This window comes from Carassius auratus, linkage group LG30F (genome assembly GCF_003368295.1).
Source record: "Carassius auratus strain Wakin linkage group LG30F, ASM336829v1, whole genome shotgun sequence".
NCBI lineage: Eukaryota > Metazoa > Chordata > Actinopteri > Cypriniformes > Cyprinidae > Carassius > Carassius auratus.
The window spans coordinates 2,561,418-2,582,288 of NC_039294.1; the positions used below are offsets into that span (position 1 = coordinate 2,561,418).

At 33.6% G+C, this 20,871-nt stretch overlaps 3 protein-coding genes across 4 annotated transcripts; 1 reads left to right on the forward strand and 2 right to left on the reverse strand.

Moving 5' to 3' along the window:
• Positions 1 to 16: 16 nt before the first annotated feature.
• Positions 17 to 6,643, reverse strand: lg30fhxorf58 (linkage group 30F CXorf58 homolog). The gene is made up of 8 exons (XM_026240596.1): positions 6,502 to 6,643; positions 6,319 to 6,421; positions 5,332 to 5,426; positions 5,072 to 5,177; positions 4,083 to 4,205; positions 3,810 to 4,009; positions 2,744 to 2,834; positions 17 to 530 (listed from the first exon to the last, which is right to left on the reverse strand). The coding sequence occupies exons 1-8, from the start codon at positions 6,510 to 6,512 to the stop codon at positions 321 to 323; spliced, it is 939 nt and encodes a 312-aa protein (XP_026096381.1). The 5' UTR covers positions 6,513 to 6,643; the 3' UTR covers positions 17 to 320.
• Positions 6,644 to 7,806: 1,163 nt separating this feature from the next.
• Positions 7,807 to 17,946, forward strand: apooa (apolipoprotein O, a). 2 transcript variants are annotated; one of them, XM_026240602.1, is made up of 10 exons: positions 7,807 to 7,859; positions 9,254 to 9,373; positions 10,580 to 10,699; positions 12,292 to 12,324; positions 14,621 to 14,675; positions 14,761 to 14,856; positions 15,693 to 15,784; positions 17,129 to 17,215; positions 17,420 to 17,461; positions 17,750 to 17,946. In XM_026240602.1, exons 1-9 carry the CDS (start codon positions 7,851 to 7,853, stop codon positions 17,459 to 17,461), a joined length of 654 nt encoding a protein of 217 aa, XP_026096387.1. In that variant the 5' UTR covers positions 7,807 to 7,850; the 3' UTR covers positions 17,750 to 17,946. The 2 variants fall into 2 exon arrangements, with proteins under 2 accessions (XP_026096387.1, XP_026096388.1); XM_026240603.1 differs by lacking the exon at positions 12,292 to 12,324.
• A 425-nt stretch (positions 17,947 to 18,371) lies between these two features.
• sat1a.2 (spermidine/spermine N1-acetyltransferase 1a, duplicate 2) lies at positions 18,372 to 19,935 on the reverse strand. The gene is made up of 6 exons (XM_026240607.1): positions 19,687 to 19,935; positions 19,543 to 19,594; positions 19,362 to 19,445; positions 19,030 to 19,131; positions 18,778 to 18,818; positions 18,372 to 18,654 (listed from the first exon to the last, which is right to left on the reverse strand). Exons 1-6 carry the CDS (start codon positions 19,750 to 19,752, stop codon positions 18,487 to 18,489), a joined length of 513 nt encoding a protein of 170 aa, XP_026096392.1. The 5' UTR covers positions 19,753 to 19,935; the 3' UTR covers positions 18,372 to 18,486.
• Between the last annotated feature and the right edge of the window lie 936 nt (positions 19,936 to 20,871).

A 20,871-nucleotide genomic window follows, 5' to 3' on the forward strand; every position in this document is an offset into this window, starting at 1 on the left:
AAAACAAACTTTTTTAGTTTGATCACATATTTAGTGAAAACATTATTTTTTTCCTTGCATGAGGATTTTTGTTTCATGTTTAGTAGTTTTCTGATCATGCATACATACAGGTGTGCATGCATGCATGCAAATAGATAAAAATCGAGACAGAAAGGCAGAAAGACTTACGAATATGACACTAATATGAACAGATAAAAGTATGAACAGATTATTGACGGACGTGCATGTTCCTAAGAAGATGAGAGTCTGGAAATTAGATGCACAGTTAACATACATTTTCATTAACATACATCTCCTGGTGTGAAATCGTATTTCTCCGTCTAATTGAATGCAGGTGTTTCTAAAGCATCTATGTTCAGCTGTTTTGACCAGTTGCACAGTTTCTCAGCCTCTTCCTCCCATTCAGACTCGGATGAGTTGTAATTTTCCGTCTCGACAGATGGCAGAACTATCTTGATGTCCAGTTTCTCAGTCGTCTCATTCTGTTTCTTCATGTCATGGGTGTTAACGTGCTTCGCTTCCTCTAATATCTGGAATCAGAGAGCAAACTGTATTTGGTCCCAGAGCAAATTCACATACAGTATTGTTCAAAATAATAGCAGTACAATGTGACTAACCAGAATAATCAAGGTTTTTAGTATATTTTTTATTGCTACGTGGCAAACAAGTTACCAGTAGGTTCAGTAGATTGTCAGAAAACAAACAAGACCCAGCATTCATGATATGCACGCTCTTAAGGCTGTGCAATTGGGCAATTAGTTGAAAGGGGTGTGTTCAAAAAAATAGCAGTGTGTACCTTTGACTGTACAAACTCAAAACTATTTTGTACAAACATTTTTTTTTTTCTGGGATTTAGCAATCCTGTGAATCACTAAACTAATATTTAGTTGTATGACCACAGTTTTTTAAAACTGCTTGACATCTGTGTGGCATGGAGTCAACCAACTTGTGGCACCTCTCAGCTGTTATTCCACTCCATGATTCTTTAACAACATTCCACAATTCATTCACATTTCTTGGTTTTGCTTCAGAAACAGCATTTTTGATATCACCCCACAAGTTCTCAATTGGATTAAGGTCTGGAGATTGGGCTGGCCACTCCATAACATTCATTTTGTTGGTTTGGAACCAAGACTTTGCCCGTTTACTAGTGTGTTTTGGGTCATTGTCTTGTTGAAACAACCATTTCAAGGGCATGTCCTCTTCAGCATAGGGCAACATGACCTCTTCAAGTATTTTAACATATGCAAACTGATCCATGATCCCTGGTATGCGATAAATAGGCCCAACACCATAGTAGGAGAAACATGCCCATATCATGATGCTTGCACCTCCATGCTTCACTGTCTTCACTGTGTACTGTGGCTTGAATTCAGAGTTTGGGGGTCGTCTCACAAACTGCCTGTGGCCCTTGGACCCAAAAAGAACAATTTTACTCTCATCAGTCCACAAAATGTTCCTCCATTTCTCTTTAGGCCAGTTGATGTGTTCTTTGGCAAATTGTAACCTCTTCTGCACATGCCTTTTTTTTAACAGAGGGACTTTGCGGGGGATTCTTGAAAATAGATTAGCTTCACACAGACGTCTTCTAACTGTCACAGTACTTACAGGTAACTCCAGACTGTCTTTGATCATCCTGGAGGTGATCATTGGCTGAGCCTTTGCCATTCTGGTTATTCTTCTATCCATTTTGATGGTTGTCTTCCGTTTTCTTCCACGTCTCTCTGGTTTTTAAGGCATTGGAGATCATTTTAGCTGAACATTAACTTTTAATTAACTCTAATCAACTTTTTAATCAAAGTACGCTGTTCTTCTGAACAATGTCTTAAACGACCCATTTTCCTCAGCTTTCAAATGCATGTTCAACAAGTGTTGGCTTCATCCTTAAATAGGGGCCACCTGATTCACACCTGTTTCTTCACAAAATTGATGACCTCAGTGATTGAATGCCACACTGCTATTTTTTTGAACACACCCCTTTCAACTAATTCAACTAATTGCCCAATTGCACAGCCTTAAGAGCGTGCATATCATGAATGCTGGGTCTCATTTGTTTTCTGAGAATCTACTGAACCTACTGGGAACTTGTTTGCCACGTAGCAATAAAAAAATATACGAAAAACCTTGATTATTCTGGTTAGTCACATTGTACTGCTATTATTTTGAACAATACTGTAAATCATCATCTCAATAATTTAATCAAGGTCATTTTTCTAATCTATTTTATCTCATTTCTGTCACCTACTGTAGCTTGTGTTCCCCTCAACCATCACCAATTGAAATTATATATGTATATATATGTGTGTGTGTGTGTGTGTTAACAGTAGTTAATGAATTAACTAACACTAACTAATAATGAGCAAATTATTTGTTACTTACAATGTTTATTCCTCTTTTTTAATGTTAGTTGACAAAACTACAACTGTTAGTTCATGTTATCTCAAGTCTATTAAATAATATTATATTACAAATGTTTTTTTTAAATATATCAGTTAGTCTTGAAGTTAACTAAGACACATTAATGCAATAGGAGTATTTTTTCATTAATGTTAAGTAGGTAATAATGTTAAATGAAAACTTTTTGTAAAGTAACTTTTTTTTAACCTTTTGCTTTATTTAGCCTTGTACTGAGGATACTTTTTTTCTACATGTTTTCCACAGTTGGCATTAAAAGTGATGGGAATCCATAGAGTATATTTTTAGAAAGATGCAAAAACTACTGTATTATAAAAATGAAGCATACTCTTTCAGCCTCGCTCAGGCCGTAGAGGCGTCTCTTCTGAGCCGCGGTGTTTTGAGCACGGGCAGATTGTCGTGTAGAGACCCGGGAACCTCTGTAATGTGACAAACACACATCAGAATAATGTTAAAGGAATAGTTCACCCAAAAATGTGCCCATTCAAGATGTAGATGAGTTTATTTCTTTATTTAACCTGATAACTGTCACTCACGTTTTTGAAGATAGACTTGAATGTGCATGATACAAACCTAAATTTTTATATTTCTCGACTGAAAACATTTTGTAACATGATTTTGATGTGCCATTTACATGGGTTTTGAAGGATGAATTTTGAGATTTTATGTTTTCAAGTGATATATAACTTCTGATCATTTCTAAAATGTGATAGAGAAAAAGGCAATGAGGAAGTCTTATTTTTAAACAAAAGTCAAAGCTCCTTTTGTAATGTAGATTTCTGAGGGTGCACTCTTTTCATAAATTGATCTATTACTTTTCCTACATAATTTTTAACAAAAAATATTGGTATAATATATATTTGGGAGTCTTAGACCTTTCCAACAATATATAGTTTGTCAAGATTAGATTAAATTTGATTGTAATATAGTATAGTCAACGTAGGCGTCCCGTATACGGGACGGGGTGACATCTAACAGGTTAAAGAAATGCAGCATCACTTGCTCACTTATGGATCCTCTGCAGTGAATGGGTGCCGTCAGAGTCCAAACACACAGCTTTTGTCTTCTCAAGATGTTAACTGAAGGACTGGAGTGGTGTGGATCACTGTGATGTTTTTATCAGCTGTTTGTGGAGTCTCATTCTGACGGCACCCATTCACTGCAGAGCATCCATTAGTGAGCAAGTCTTGCAATGCTACATTTCTTCAAATCTGTTCTGATGAAGAAGCAAAAGCATCTACAGTTTGGAATGAAGATGAGTAAAATTCCACAGTTTTTGGGTGAACTATTCCTTTAAGAACATTTTTTATTTATATTATTCTTTAACTTTGGCAATGGGTTTGTTTCTGGGGTCCAGGCTGTTAGAGACTATAATACAAGATGAAACTGAATACCTGTGTGAGATCTGCTGTCCAGCAAAATGAGAGCGGGGTAGATGTCTAAATGGCAATACAGTCTTCAACATGCCTCTGGTTCCTGGCTTCACACCCTCTCTGAGCATGACGTCTCGGGACAGCACCTTCAGAGACAGGAACCTCCATCTGTTTTCCCTTCCTCCTACACACGCTGGAAGCTCATCCAGGTGGCTGGAATACTGAGTGGGAGAAAAGGGTGAACGTCACAGAATTGGCCTGTGAATATAGCCTGAAGGGTGTTTTTTTATCCACCTTCATATAGTCTCTCATGCAAATCACATCTTGTGGATCAACGGCAGCTCCATGAAACTCATCCACTGACACGAGATCCATAAATGCTCTGTTTCCCATCATTCTGCAGGTGTCTGCTGTGGCCTGTTGACGCAGACATACACAGTACAATTAATGCATATTTTACTCTCATAGTAAACCATTCTTTATTTCAGCAAAATCTAGGATGTGCAAAAATAATCTGATCTGATCTGCTATGAGACCAGCACAGGGTTTTTCATCACAATTAAAAGAACCAAAGACTTAAACTACTTCAGTCTGTGTGCACTGAATTTATTTAATACAAAAGTTTCACAATGTGAGTTGAATTACTGAAATAAATGAACTTTTCCACAACATTCTAATTTATTGAGATACACCTGTAGATTATACAAAACAATATTATAGATTATAAAAAGATTATAGGCTATACAAAAAAAAAAAATGAAATGGTGAATTAATGGTCTTGGATTATGAAAAAAAAAGATAAAATCTGTAAAATAAATGTTAACAATATTTTAATATAACTATTTAAATATTTTTATTTAAACTGGCATTTCTCATTTTAATAACTTGATAAATAACTAAACTAAAACTGAAACTAGGATGCATCTGAATAAACCTGATCCAAGACCAGTACTGGATTACATAGGTAAAATAAAAATAAAAATAAGTAAAATACAATTAATACGAATAAAATGTTAAATAAGTAAATATACTTTTTTTATTATTATTATTTAAACATGTTCCCAGGGCAACATTTAACATTTTAATTTAGCTTAACTTGATAAATAACTAAAACTAAAATTGAAATAAATATAAAAAATAAATAAAAGCCAGAAATATGTAAAAAAAAAAAAAAATGATAAAAACACAACAAATTGACTAAACTTTTGAACTTTAAGAATATTAATAAAAAAAAATCTATTATTGCAGTGATTCTGAAATAACACTGAACCAGCATTCAGGACCTGATTGGAGGCAGAAAAGACTTTTTTGCCAGACATATAGTGTCCTCCTCCTCCAATGTGGACAATCTTGAAGACAAGTGAAGGTGGAAACTGAGGACCTGCAAACCTGAACAGAAGTTTAGATATCAGGGAGACACCGGCTAGTTGTCACATGTTTTGTTCCAGTAAATCTTTTTCTGAGTGGGTTAAGAATTTTTGCATAAGACAGCTTCTGGTCCACCTTATGATGCTGCTTGATGATGTATTTATGAAGTTCATACCTGAATCTGATCTTGCACTTCAGACTGGGGTCTTTCAGCAATTCAGCTTCTCTGGGACTGAGCTGACGCAGAACTGCTGATGCCAGACACTGTTCCTGAGACACACACACACACACACACACGATCAAATTTAGTACAATGAAAGTGCTGACAGGAATGTTGCAGAACAATAAACCTCATAACCCATAAATAAACTGCACTGATTAACAGTAAAACAGATGAAGATTTCTAGTAAAAATGACCAAAATTACGAGGATTCGAAGATGTAAACATAACAAAGATTATTCACATACAGCAATAAATAAATGGCCAAAATATGTTTTAAATATGCTGAATATATGCTATAATTGAAATTTAAACAGTGAAGCTTAATGAAATATATTTTCGAAAATGAATATATATTTAGTTTTAACTTAAAATTTCAAAATGTATTTCAGTGTCAAGAAATAATAATGATAATAATAATGATCATCATTTATTATAAATATAATATTGGAATTTTCTTATTTAAATGTGTTATATGATGTTCACACATAAAAAAAAGAAATAAAAAAAAAAAATATATATATATATATATATATATATATATATATATATATATATATATAATATACAAATATATATATATATATATATATATTTTCTTCTTCTTTTTTCTATATGTGATTGCATTTTCTTGGGTTTAAATAAATTTTACAAATATTTAGAATTCAAATGTATACATTTTTATTTTAAGCTTATGTATTAAATATATCTATGTGCAATATAAATATATATTTATATAAATAAATGAATAAAATAAAAGCTTTTATTTTGTATGCGAATAATCATTTGACAGCACTACTATTTTGTTTTTTCTACTTCAAAATGTTTTGTTCAGCTCAGTGTGTTACTTTTCTCTTTTTGAATCATTTGTGAGATATAATAATGTAATAACATTGTAATAATTCACACTCAAAGTTCTGCTGTAGAGTTGTAAGAACTCACAGCTGAGCGTACAGTGTTCATCATGAGTCTGAAGAGCCTTCTGTCCCTAAAACATCTCCAGTAAGCCTGAATTCTTCTGGCACAGTTCTCATAGTTCTCCAATCTAAACCAGAAACAATCATTCAGAACATTACAAATGATACTTTCGTTTGCAAAGTGTATAAAGTATCAGATGGCACTCACCTCTCCTCCATAACAATTCCACACACACACACACACACACGCTGATTAACACCGAGGTGTTTTTATGATTGTGTTCTGTAGTGTTTGTCAACACGAGCTGCGCGTGATGTGTGTTGTTAGGCCAGTGCACGTGACTGAAGCCGTTGCTAGGACACCAGTGAAAGTATCAGCCAACATTTCCAGCTTTAAAGCTTTCCTTCTTACAAACTAAGTAATATAGAACCATTAAAGTCCAAAATATCAGTTAGTAATTTGATTACTAATATGTACTATTAATATTACTAATATTGATTGATTACAGTCCATAAGTCAAACAAGTTTTGACTGTAATTCGCTTCATAAACACTAGATGGCGGGAAAACACTGAATGACGAAAACTGATTGAATTTTATATTCTACAAAATAAATTAATAAAAATAAATTAAATGACTGTTGAGTGAGACTGATGGGATGTAAGATGTGATGTTGGCTTGTGAATGGTGTATGTATTTATTCAATGTATTTTATTTAGACACAAGATGCCTTAACAACTTTAACAAACTAAAACTGTCAACAGTTAAATTGATTTAAAATAAGACATTTTGTTTTTAAATAAAAAAAAAACATTTTATTGTATTTCAAGTAACACATTTTTTAATGTTTTTAATTTTATTCAACTTCAATAACCCTGTTCTGAATAAAATAAATCAATGAATACACATAGCTTGCATAAAATGTTAAATAAATAAATAACTACTTCTATCCTATTGCTAAATGATTATTCGAAATTAATATGATTTTTATTTATTGCAATGTTTATGTATTATGCCCTAGCATACATAAATAATAAATATTACAACCTGTAAAAATGAATAAATTTCAGTGAGCCTGATGATTTATTTATTTTTTTTACTTTTTATTGTATTTCATGTAACGATATTTTAATAACCCTGTTCTGGGAAAAAAAATCACTGAATACACATAGATTGTATTAAAAAATTTAATATAATTTTAATAAAAATTAAATTTGATATGTAAAAATTGATAGCCTGAATGCACTGTAAGTTGCTTTGGATAAAAGTGTCTGCTAAATGCATAAATAAATAATTAAATAGCAATTTATATGCTAATGCTAAAATATTATTTGAAATAAACATACATTTAAATTATTGCAATGTTTATGTATTATGCCCTAGCACTGCAGAACTGTAATATAGAAAGAATAAATATTGACAACCTTCAGTATAAAATGTTAATTTCAAGGGAGTGTAGTGAGCCTGATGAGCTCTAGATGGCGCTCCGCGGATGAAAGTCTGATCGCGGCTCAATGGAAAACAGAAGAAGAAGAAGAAGAAGAAGACGAGCGCAGCATGTACAAGGTGAGAGTTATAAACTTGAGTCGAGTCGTTCAGTTTGTGTTCTTCTGTTTTTTTCTCTCGATGACTCACTGACATCACATTCAGTCCCGCGTCTTAAATACACATGTACAAAGATTTCACTTCTGGGGATTTATTAAAAAGATTACTATATATTTTTCATCTTTAAAGAGGCATTTGAGAGCAGGAAATACAAGGACACTGAAGAATATTTAAAATATAATAAACAGTTTTACTTGTTTACATAAACTTGTTATTCTTTATACAATTTTAGACTGCTCTTTTTCTATAGACTGAGTTCAGTGTGTAAAAATCTAAATTTATCGGCGCGATTTGTAATGTTCAATAAGATCGTTATACCGATAGTAAAAGTCAAAGTGTCTTTTGGCTTTATTGACTTTGCCACCGTCAATGCTCAAAGTATAAGATGAAATTAAAGTTTATACATCGACTGTTACTAACCTTACATTTGATTATTATAAGAATGTGTTATCCCGTTTGATAAGAGTGCGCTGGTCCACATGTGGCCGCTAGACGGCGACAAAACCGTTAAATCCCAAAGACACTGAAACAATGTTCTGCTCTAATGCTGATTTCACTCAATAATGTAAGTAGAAATATTAAATGTAAATGAACTAAAATAATAGATTTTCATAAATATTATAATATTTTCTGGTGGCAACACTTGTGCTGCAATAAATTTTATTACTAAATGCTTTTTATTATTATAATTTATTTAAATTATACATGTTATTTATGTATTGATAGTTTTTATTTTTATATTTTCAGTTTTAATTGTATGTATTCTTTTGTCATTTTATTATTATTTGCCTTGCTTTTAGGCTCTTAGGTTTTTAGTTATTTTATTTATTTTAAACTTGCAACATTTCACACTTTTTTTCAGATTTTCAGCTAATCTTTATATTTTATCTATATATTTTATACAGATACAATTTAATATTTTAACTATTTCTATTATCAAAAACAATATTTAATAGTCACAAATTGTTACATGACCGGGGGAAATGTATAAACTGAAACGTTATCAATTTCTCATATGCAAATAGAAGTGAATATCAGTCAAATGAAAAACTTGTGACACGTGTGTCTTTGACCTTTGACCTCAACACTAAAATGATTTGACCTCCAATGTCTGATATTGTGTGACTGTTCCTCATTGAATCCCTCACAGTTCAGCTCTATGAGAAAGCGAGGGACCTTGACTGTCCTCAGAGCAGCTGTGTGTGGGCAGCTTGAGGAAATATGCTGTGTGTTATTCTCGCTTAAACCGAAAGTGTTCGGTGTGTTGACAGTGAGCACAAACCCGAGCTGTCTTCAGGTCTTCTGCGGTGTTTGGACCGGTTCATCCGTGCTCTGTGTTTCTGTGGCTCTGATAGGTCGGAGTGGTCGCAGGAGTCTCTGGCACTCTGGGATTGATTTCTGCCTCTGTGCTGGCGGCCTCGGCCTCCGTCTCCGCTGATGATGACAAACCCGGCGCGAGTCTGAGTGTAGATGAGGTCATCTCACATCACACACACATTCTGACCCCAACACCAACTGAAACACTACACAATGCATTTAACATAAAGAAAATCAGACAAGCAAACAATACGAATCTAATCTAGTGAGAATGAGAACCAGCATTGAGAAAAACAATATTATTATTTGATTATAATTGATGCATATTTAACACTCTGTTATGAGAGTCATTTAAAACATTACATAATATGTGAGGGAATTTTTTTTTTTTGGACAATATGAACCTTTATATAACTTTTTTATATTAGAAAAATAATAGAATCTTGCCTGTTGGCAATGCCAAAATAAAAATAAAAAATAATATATATATATATATATATATATATATATATATATATATATATATATATATATAAATGCTGATTAGAGTCCTGAAAATTTTTAAATAGCAAAAAATAATAACATTAAACATTTTTTTACACTCAATGTTATTTTTATATTATTTATATATTATAATCTTTTATTTTGATATTTCTAGTTTTAGTTTGATGAAAGTTTTTTTTTTTTTTATTCTATATATTTTTCTTTGTTAGTCATTTTAGTACCTATATTTACATTTATTTTCATTTGGTTGCCAAGTCAACATTTCTACTTTATTTCTTTAAGTTTTAAGCCTCAAACCCATTGAGAATAATGGCAAATTGGCCAAATAAAAGAATATATATATATATATGATCCTACTATGTTTACTCTTATGTTTTTGGGATGAAATGTGATGCAGATTAGACAAGTTTCATGAGAATTACCCATTTAAAGTAGTTTTTAACACTCATATTGAATTACAGTATTAAAAAAAAAAAAATTGCAGTTGAACTAAAAAAAAAAAAAAGAAAATTCTTGAGTAATAATTCTATTGAGCCAAATAACATTTAAACATTAAACTCAAAAGTTTAATTTCAAATAATAAAAAAAAAACTAATCTTAAAATATCTGTATGCATTACAGTAAACATACAAAAATGCTTATTTGTAATGAAAAATGAACAAGTAGGTGTAGTTTTTTTATTTTTTTTATGCAAAATATAATTTCACATTCTTTGTTTGGACTTCAGAGGGAAATGTGTTCAGCTGAGCCTGAGTTTAACTAAGTCTTCACTGGTTTCTGGACTGTGTTCAAAAGAACCTGAATGATGTGTGTTCCCAGCGAGGATGGTCATTTTAACTTTGCCTCTGTTGCTCTGGTAGCTGTCTCTCTACACGACGGTGCAGCAGAAGTACGAGCACGTGGAGTCTGAGAGAGGACAGGTGGAGGAGAGCGTGGCCAGACTGAGAGCGCTGGCAGAGCCCTACAGCAGCTGGTGCCAGGTAACAGCTCAAGCACGCAGCACTTTTAACACTTTTAACAAGCTCGACTGGTTCAGCACTAGTTCTTGTACTAGTACTTCCATTTCTGTGTTAATCAGCCGCATGAGAATGCAGTAAATGCAGCTTGGTGGCTTATTTGCTCATCATGGCTTTTCTATTCCTCCATTTCTTCATTTTAGGACAGAATGTGATCTCAGTTTTTTAATTACACTCTACAGCCACTAACTTTCACTCACTTGAATAATTCAATCCTTATACAACAGCTGGAAACCAGCAGTCAGCCAGGATCTCTCACAAAATCATCACAAAAAATATATTTTTATATATGATAATTATCATAGTTTTTTAAGTTCCTTTGTTAATGTTTTACTTTAATATTATGATATTTTATTAAAGTGATTTTGAAGGAATATGTAGTGGTGCAATTAAAAAAAAAACTTAAAATGTTATTTTTCTATACAATTTCTGTATTATTTCTTCTTTTGCTTTTTGGATAAAAGTTAATGCAGATATGTTTTGTGAGATTGACCCATGTAAAATAATAATGGATTTTAATATTAGTTTAAATAAACAAACAAACAAATGCAGAATTGAATCTAAATGACTAATCATTTGTCCGGCCTACTACTTTCATATTTCCAAACACTTGACACTTCATATTTAGTTGGTTTGCTTTGGTCTAAATTAGAGCTGCATTCTGTGAGATTTGATTGTTTTCTGCATTTAAACAGTTTTATTCTCTTCTTTTCTTTTCTCTTTAAAAGCTGTGTCAAACACAGAGCTGCTCACATTATTTTACAAACAAACAGACCTTAAAAAAAGGAAAAAACGGATCACCAGCATCTGTACGACACATGCTGTCGATTACCACAGAAGAATAACAAAAAGTCGTTCAGTCTGTAAAAACAAGCAGAAATCATGTGTACAGTAATGAATCCAATAACATTCACCTTTACATGAAGAGAGAGGTTTTTAACAACAATAGAAGCTGTTCTTATTTTAAGCCTATTACTCTAAACACGATTTATGTTTGTTTTTACAAATTGAAAATTTTCAGTAAAATTTAATTTAAAGCCTTTATATATAAAATGCATTATAAAAGTTAAAACTAAAATTTAAATAATGCATGAATTATGCCTTGTAATGCACCATATAAGTGTGGTTACAAGTATTCATGATATATTCATAATGCATTATAACACAACGCTTCTCTTTTCATTGTTACACCTTTAGAAAGTCCAGTGCATTAAAAGACACGAAGACCTTTACATTTTATAATGCATCATTTATGAAAAGATATAATGCATTAGAATGTACTGTATGGATAGCTGTATAATGCATCATGCGTTTTACCTTGTTTTCTTGCTAGTCGTCAGCATGTCACAGATGTTGTCAGTAGGTGAATAAGTTGAGCTTTATAAAGTTTAGAGAGAAGCATTACTGAAAGTTTATGGAATGCAGCTCTTTCCTGTGATCTGTGACTCTTTTCACTGTGATTTATCATCGTTTGACCTTCACTGATGATGATGTTGTGATGATTTGGCTCCTCTTCATCTTAATGTGCCGTCTGCTGCTGGTCTGATCCGGTCCAGCAAACGGCCAGCTCGGCCAAACAGACAGCACAGGTACCCACACACACACACACACACACACATCATCATCATCATCATCTTTACCCACGCTGCTCTCTGCTCTCACGCTGTTTGCTTGAGTATAGAACTGATTTCTGCTCTGCCTTACTATGTCACTATCTTGTCCCTGGAGCACAAAAGCAGTCTGAAGTCTCTGGGGTATATTTGTAGCAATAGCCAAAAATACATTGTATGGGACAAAACTATCGATTTTTCTTTTATCCCAAAAATCATTAGGATATTAAGTAAAGATCATGTTCAGTAAAGAGATTTTGTAACTTTCCTACCGTAAATATATCAAACCCTAATTATTGATTTGTAACATGCATTGCTAAGAACTTCATTTGGACAACTTTAAAGGAGATTTTCTCAAATTTGTGATTTTGTTTTGTTCCCTCAGATTTCAGATTTTCAAACAGTTGTATCTTGGCCAAATGTTGTCAGTGTCAGCTTTCAGATGATGTATAAATCTCAATCTTGAAAAATGGACCGTTACGACTGGTTTTGTGGTCCAGGGTCACATATTTGCATTACCAAACTGAAGTGCACTGGCGACTGTTCAAACAGGTTTTGCTTTGGCCATTGGTCAGACAAAGTCTCGCTCCAGTCAGTGCAGCTGTCGCTCGGGAGGATTTTAAATCATACATTTACAAAATGTTCAATTTTCCTTCTCAGCATATAATGCCATGTTAATCATTTTGTACATTGTTGTTGGGTTTCTGCAGTTCAATTTAATAGTCGACAGCTCGTTTGAAACATTTTCCTAAAATCAACACTGAAATAAACCAAATGAACCAGAGGTAAAGAATTATTTAATGATTAATATTTAATCATTTATTTTTTATTAGTTTTATATATATATATATATATATATATATATATATATAATTTTTTTTTTCATTTGAATGTGTTTTAATATTTAATTTCTGTCATTTTATTAGCTTTTTAAAATATTTATATATAGTTTGAAGAAGAAGTGAAGAAGTGAGTGAGTGAAGTGACATTCAGCCAAGTATGGTGACCCATACTCAGAATTTGTGCTCTGCATTTAACCCATCCGAAATTTCCACACACAGAGCAGTGAACACACACACACACACTGTGAGCACACACCCGGAGCAGTGGGCAGCCATTTATGCTTAAGTCCACGTCAACACTCATTTTTTTTAAAAACCGTGGCCTTTGACGTAGAAAGTAAGCTGTTCTTTCAGCTCCCTGTTCGAAATGGATTTGGGAGACCACTCATTTGTGCGCAAGTTAAAGATCATTTGCAACACAAACACAAAGTGGAAAAATGATTTTATTTGTCATAACCCACATGAGGAGGCAGGACACACTGACCCACATCTGAAAGCAGAACAGCCTTTAAAAAAAAAAACAAGAAGCGAAATTCTGCAGTGTTTTTATGAAATGTGTCAACACGTTAACCTCATAGAGTGGTGTGAGTTAGGGGCGGGACTTTGTCCATCCGACCAATAGCAGACGGGCGGAGTGTTTGGACCTGTCTGAAAACAGTCATTATTATTGCTGTCCCATCTGGTGAAGCCACAGAGATCGCACATTTACATGGTAGAAATGTTATTTGCTTAAAAGATTAAGCAATTAGATCATATTTAATAAATATAGTATTATTTCCAAACTATTGTAGTATTAGTTATTATTTTGAATCATTTATTATATACAATTATTAAATCAAGATATTTATTTAAGAAAGAAAATTAATTAATTGATTAAAATATATATATATTTTTTTTAATTAATTGTTTTTGCATATTTGGTTTTTCTGGCACAGCTTTAAATCTTTCTTGCTCAAGTTCTTCACTTTTTGCAAATTCATCAGATTCTGCTCTATATCAGATATATTCTGTTCTACCTTAGGTCACATACCGCAGAAAATCTGATTGCCAAGATATAGACAGTTATATCTCTGTCAGTCATGCATTAGTTGTTTATGGCTACTGATAAAGATTTGCCAAGGAGGTGCATTTATCAATTATCAAAATATAACCTAGATGCTATAAAGTACACTTATAAACCTTTGGTCTGTGCGAAAGTTCACAAAGGGTTCAGAGAAATAGTTCAGCCAAAAAAGAGATTTTCGAGACAGTTATGAAACTAAAACAGATATATGGTCTGATCTTTTCCATGCAATGAAAATATTCCTTAATGCTTGCAGCTTGTTTTCCTACACTCTACACTGAATTTAAGTCTTTGCATTTAGCATGTAATACTGACTATAAAGTTTAAATAGAGATGCTTATAAGTAATATTGTTTTGCACTGACTCTCAGGGCGTCTATGGGACGGTGAAGCCCAAGGTTGACAGCACTGTACAGTTCGGACAGAGTAAGCAAACGATCATGAACACATGAAACATGCTCTCATACTGGACTTTTTCAGTCATAAAGTGAATCTTTGCACTGTCATCTAGACAGTTATGCCTACTTGAAGAACCCTCCGCCTGAGTTTTACCCCAGAGCCGGAGTCATCGGATTTGCCGGGATCCTGGGCCTTTTCCTTGGAAGAGGTAGTTAAAGATTTAATGATTCCTTTTGGAGCCTGCATTTAAAAAGAAAAAGAAAATCATTACAAATATCTAAAAAAAGTTTACTCAAGATGCAGAATGACTTAAGATATTAAGTCTTGTTTTGTGATAAATTAAATAGGGAGTTCATGCTTAAAATAAGAAAGAAATCTGTCAGTGGAATCAGAAAATTGAACTTAATTTCAGGGGTAAAACAAGATTATTTTTCTGACCTTGTTGGCAGATATTTTTTCTTCTTTTAAGCAAAAACACTTAATTTTCATACGTTTTCCAGAAAACAATGATTGATATCTTAAGTCATTTTCCTTCTAATGTAAATATGTATTTCTATCTCTCCCAAAACATGAATACTATTCATTTGCTTTACTGCACTCACTGATATTTCAGATACAAAACATTTCAGTAACATTTTTTTAATATTTTCCGGAAAAAAATTTTTTTGCATGCTTGGGCTGCATTTATTTGATCAAACATACAGTAAAATTTTTAAATTATATTACTATTTAAAAATACTTTTTCCTATGTGAATATATATTAAAATGTAATTTATTCCTGTGATACAAAGCTGAATTTTCAGCATAATTACACATGCATCAGTCTCACGATCCTTCAGAAATCAATCTAACATGCCGATTAACTGCTCAAGAAACAGTTGTGCCGCTTCATATATTTTAGTGAAAACTCAGTAATGTTTAAAAGAACAGTGTTTATTTGAAACAGAAATTATAAACGTCACTTTTCATGAACCGAATGTGTCCTATTGAGAATGAAACCTTTGAACAGTAGTGTGATTTTTAGTGTAATCCTGTCATTTCAAGGCTCCAGGCTGAAGAAACTGATCTACCCGACTGGTCTGATGGCTGTGTCTGCGTCCATGTATTATCCTCGAGAGGCCGTGACCGTCGCAAAGGTACGAGAGTCTGTGTGTCTTGTGTTTTTATTGGCTCAAGGGTTGTGAGCTGTTATCAGGCCTGGAAACGAGAGGAGGAAAAGGCGAGGCGAGGTTACGATCTGTAACTTTCCACCAGTTAAAAACAGCAGATGAAACACTTTCCTAACAACTCCCAGGCACATCAACACTGTGTCTAATATCAGCCGTTTGTCTGTTTGGATTGTAACCGATATAGACTTTGCAGTGGAAAGCGTTGTGAATATCTCTCTATCTCTCGCCTCGCACACGTCCTGCTGAAACGCTGTGAGCGGTTTTAAGATCCAAATCTCTCTGCAGGACCCATCCTGTCAGATCCGCTGATGGAAATGCTGCGAAAGACCAGCGGGAGGCACTGATTAAACTATAAAACAGCCCCAAATTAGCTTCACATTTGATTTGAGCCGAGTTCAAATTCAAGGTGTCAAGGTTAGACCGGTCAATTGACAACGCTGTATGAGCGGTATTAATTATAGAGACGAACCAACAGTGAAATCACTACTTTCTGCATTTTGTCTGCTTTCATTAACAGTATCTCATACACTGCAAAAAGTGATTTTCTTTCTCAATATCTTTGTAATTTTGCAGTAGAAATATGTAGATATCGTTAAATCAGGACTTAGCATACAATATCCATCCATTCTTTTTAATAAAAACTTTTTTTTTCACACTCTTTTTGAGTCTTTTTTTATGTTTATGCTTAAAACATGAAGAATAAAAATCTTTAAGCATTATTACTGCAAGAAAGAGTTATTTTAAAAAAAGGTGCGTATATATATATATATATATATATATATATATATATATATATATATATAAAGAAAGAAGTCTCTTATGGTCATCAAGGCTGCATGTTAAATGATCAAAAATACAGAAAAAAACAGTAATTGTATTATAGTATAAAATAATGGTTTTTATTTTAATATCCATTAAAATATAATTTATTTCTGTGATGCAAAGCTGAATTTCTGATGGTTATGTAAAAATAAACTTTTTTCAGCCATGTGTGTGTGTGTGTATATATATATATATATATATATATATATATATATCAATCATGCATTGTGTTGATGTAAAGCATAAAGCAACAAAAATATTGACTTGTATTTTAACTTCATAATTTGTACAGTGCATTATATCTCCAGACCAGATTTCCAAACGCTAGGAACAGTTGTGTAAGCCACCAATAACACAAGGGCCTTCAGCAGTTGAAACACACTGAAAAAAAAACATGTGCTTCCAGCAAAAAATCAAATCTCAGTGTATGTGAACGTGTGAACGTTGCGCTTCACTGAAGTGACCTTTTCTAATCTCCCCACACAACAGGACACAGGAGACGCCGTGTACGACTGGGCGCTTCAGGCTTATGTTACTGTGGAGAAACTCATCAAGAACAAACCTGCCTCAAAGAAAGTGAGTCTGGCTCTTCTCACAAAGACTTTACATTCATGCATTTGCCCGATGCTTTTATCCAAAGCCATTTCATTGCATTCAAGGTTTTCATATTTTTTGCTTTTCTTAGCAATCAAACCCACAGCCTCTAGTGTTTGACCTACAGAAAGCATTTGAATACTGCTAATTTTGTGTTTGGAAACTATTTGTTTTGTGTTTTAACAGGATCAAGCAGAAAAAAGTTCAAGCGGGGAGACCAAAGCTTAGGTACAAAATATCGAACACAGATGCATACATTTAAGAAGCAGTTTAATAAGCATACAATTGTTTTACTGGAAAACTTTATTTGCGTTAGATTGTAAAATATTAAACCAAGTGGCATCTTTAATAAAATATATTTTAAATGATTTACAATATACCTGTTTTAATACTTTGCATTCTAATGTGATGGCACGAAGGTCTGTGTTTTACAGATTAAATATGCTCTGTTCCCAGCACTCATGGTTTTTCTCAGAAGTCATCATGACTGTGGTTTTCTGTGCTGTCTGTTTACAGATGCATCATCGTCTCGCAGACAGTGAGCTTGTGATGCATGATCTCCATCATTCGCTCACATTCATGATCTGCTTTTGCACTAGCCACTTCCTCTTTCGGTATCAGACAGGAGCTAGTGGCCTGACTGGAAAGGTCTGAGTTTGAGAAACTACTGCAATTGTATTAAAAACACAGTGGTGTACCTAAAGTAAATGTGATGGTGGTATGATTTCTGAATGTTGTATAGATGTATGCAATCATATATTGCATGTATACACCACGTAAGGTGCGAGGAGGAAATGTAAACATTTAGGGTTAACATGTCAGCAGTTTCTCAGTCTGAACTTCCCCTTTCGGTGTAAACTCTTAAAAGAAACTGCAACTGCTGCGGTTTAGCAACCTTTGAACTAGTTTAGCCTAGATATCTGGTTGTTTCCAAACAGCAGAACGCAATTAAAACACTTCCTGAATGAGATTATGGTCTCACATTATCAGTATAATTAAGTTTAACTTCGACCAAAAAAAAAAAAGAAAAAAAAAAAGCCAAATAATGAAATATTTCAAAGGCAAAATCCCAAGGTAGTGAACCAAGACAGTGTCTCTTTACTAGAGGAGAACAGGGTTAACAGTGATAGAAACAGGATGCGTTTCTCAGAGTATAATATTTATTAACAGATACATTTTAGGTGTAATCCATAGATTACACATCAACAGTTGCAATAATGATCCTCCTCTTGGGAGCGTTCCCGCACTTGAGTCTACTTGGATGACATCTTGATTAGGTTGCACTTGTCGATCTCGTACAGACGCCATCCCTCCTCGTGCGAGAGATCAGCCGCTCCGCGACGCTTGTAGAACTCTATGGATGACGTGTTCCACTCGGCCACGATGAAGTGCATGCCGCTGCATCGAGTCTTCACTGCCGTCTGCAGACAATGACAAAAGAAGAGTCAAGTGTGTGTGTCACAGGGTATGCCTAGAGTAGATTATATAACAACTCAACTAAATTACTTTAAATGGCCATAAATTTTGTAATGATTTATAAGTACCTCACTCAGCATCTTCAGGATTTCAGAGCCAATCCCATAACCTGAAAGAAAGCAAAGAATCCAAGTTATTTAAATTGGAATACTCGATTTATGAGAAATAGATAAATTATATTTTCCATTTGTGCAAATAATAGCATGATTTATAGTGCTATTACTATAAAAAAAGTTTTTTTTTTTTATTAAAATCAGCATAATTATTCATACAAATGGTTACTATAATTAGAACACACGCTAAGCGGAAACGCTTCAGACCTCTGAACTCCGTCATCACATAGAAGTCCTCCAGATAAAGCAGCTTCCCAATCCAGGGGTCATAGGTGAAGTAGTACATGGCAAAGCCAACTACTGTATAACCTGAAGTGGAAATCATACACGAGGATGGTTAGTACACAAAAAAAAAAAAAAAAAAATAGGGAAAATTACAGGATTCTGATTCAGCGGATCTGACGTCATCACTAACAGATGACGCAGAGCGATAAACTGTAACTTTCCATCACAAACGTATCATTAACCGTAACAATACCCTATCCATGACACAAACGGTTGTTTTTGTAAGAAAGATAACATTGATGAGTTTGGCTTGCCTTCAACGGACTGTTTATCTTTCGGTACTTCAGCGACGACGCAGTGATAAAACGGATGATCTCCGAAACCGTCCTCGAGCAGCTCTGAGAAACAAACAAACAATCATCGTATAATAGATTATACGGTACACGGAAAGCACAAGGTTTGGATTCGAAGACCGAATAACGGCTATAACGTTACCTTTCTCGGTCAGGACGACCTGTTCCTCCATTTCCTCAAACTTCGCAAGTTCCTAGAATTAATTAAATAAGAGTACATTATCTCCCAAACATCAAAGTATAAACATCGTCGACGAATAATTGTTTATTCGCGTCGTGTTTGTACCTTTATGAGTCGCAATATGTCTGACACGTCCTTGGGTTCGGCTTTCCGTAATATAAAATTGGCCATTTTCTTCTTTTACTCTTCTTCCCTTTTCTTACTAGACCTCGGTATGTGAAAAGCAGTAAGATTTGTTTCTTCATTCGGTTCCAAGGGGGCTACCCTCAGCAGAAAGTCCGGGTTTCTCACCCTGTCCGCGAGGAATCACATTAAGTCTGAAATCGCAGGAAGCGCTTTGTCTGAGAGTTGCGCTGCTGCGGTATTTATAGGCGCACCGCTCTGACGTCAGCAACCGGAAGTGCTGTAGATCCGGCTTACATCAGTAGTAGGCTACAGCAGGATAACCAGTGCGAACCAGAACAGAGAAGGAGGACAGTCAGATATTGTGTCAAGGCTACCAGTGCAATATGAGACACGGATTGTGTCCGTTTATAAATATTTCAGACTTTCAGAACAAAAGTAGTTTTATTAAGCTCTTGTTTGACCCTTGAGAGAACACAAAATGTCATAATTGATTAAGTTAATAAATTGTTAAGAAAATATATACATTTAAATAAAAATGTAACTGCTAACAATATTAATTAATAAATCAATAAATTTTAAATAATAATAAACAAATAAAGATGAAATAAATTAAGACAATTACCGTAAATTATTATTAATTTAATAATTAATTAATAACTAGTTATTATTTTTATGATGCAATTTATTTACAAACAGTTCCAGTATTTATTAGAGTATTTTCAATAAATAGTTAAATATTAGGTATGCATTTTAATTATAATAAAATAGAATTGAATGCACAACAATTTGAGTTAAAAGTTAAATGCAAAAACTAACATGAAAATCTAATGACTATATTGTCTCGCACACTAAATATATATATATATATATATATATATATATACACACACACACACACACACACACACACATATTGAAATCAGTTTAATTTGGAGTTTAATCTCAGATTTTCAGTGTGGTTTTAGACTTTTGGACCATATCAAAGTACAGTAGCATTGTCACATACTAGGTGTGCCCCAATTTGCATACTTATGCACTATTCTATTCTGTTTTTAGTATAAATAATGTATTAGTGTGTTCACACACTGCCCAGATAATGCCAATTCCCAGATGATGTACTTAAATAACAGGAAAAAGCTATCAGACTCTGATGTTGACAACATG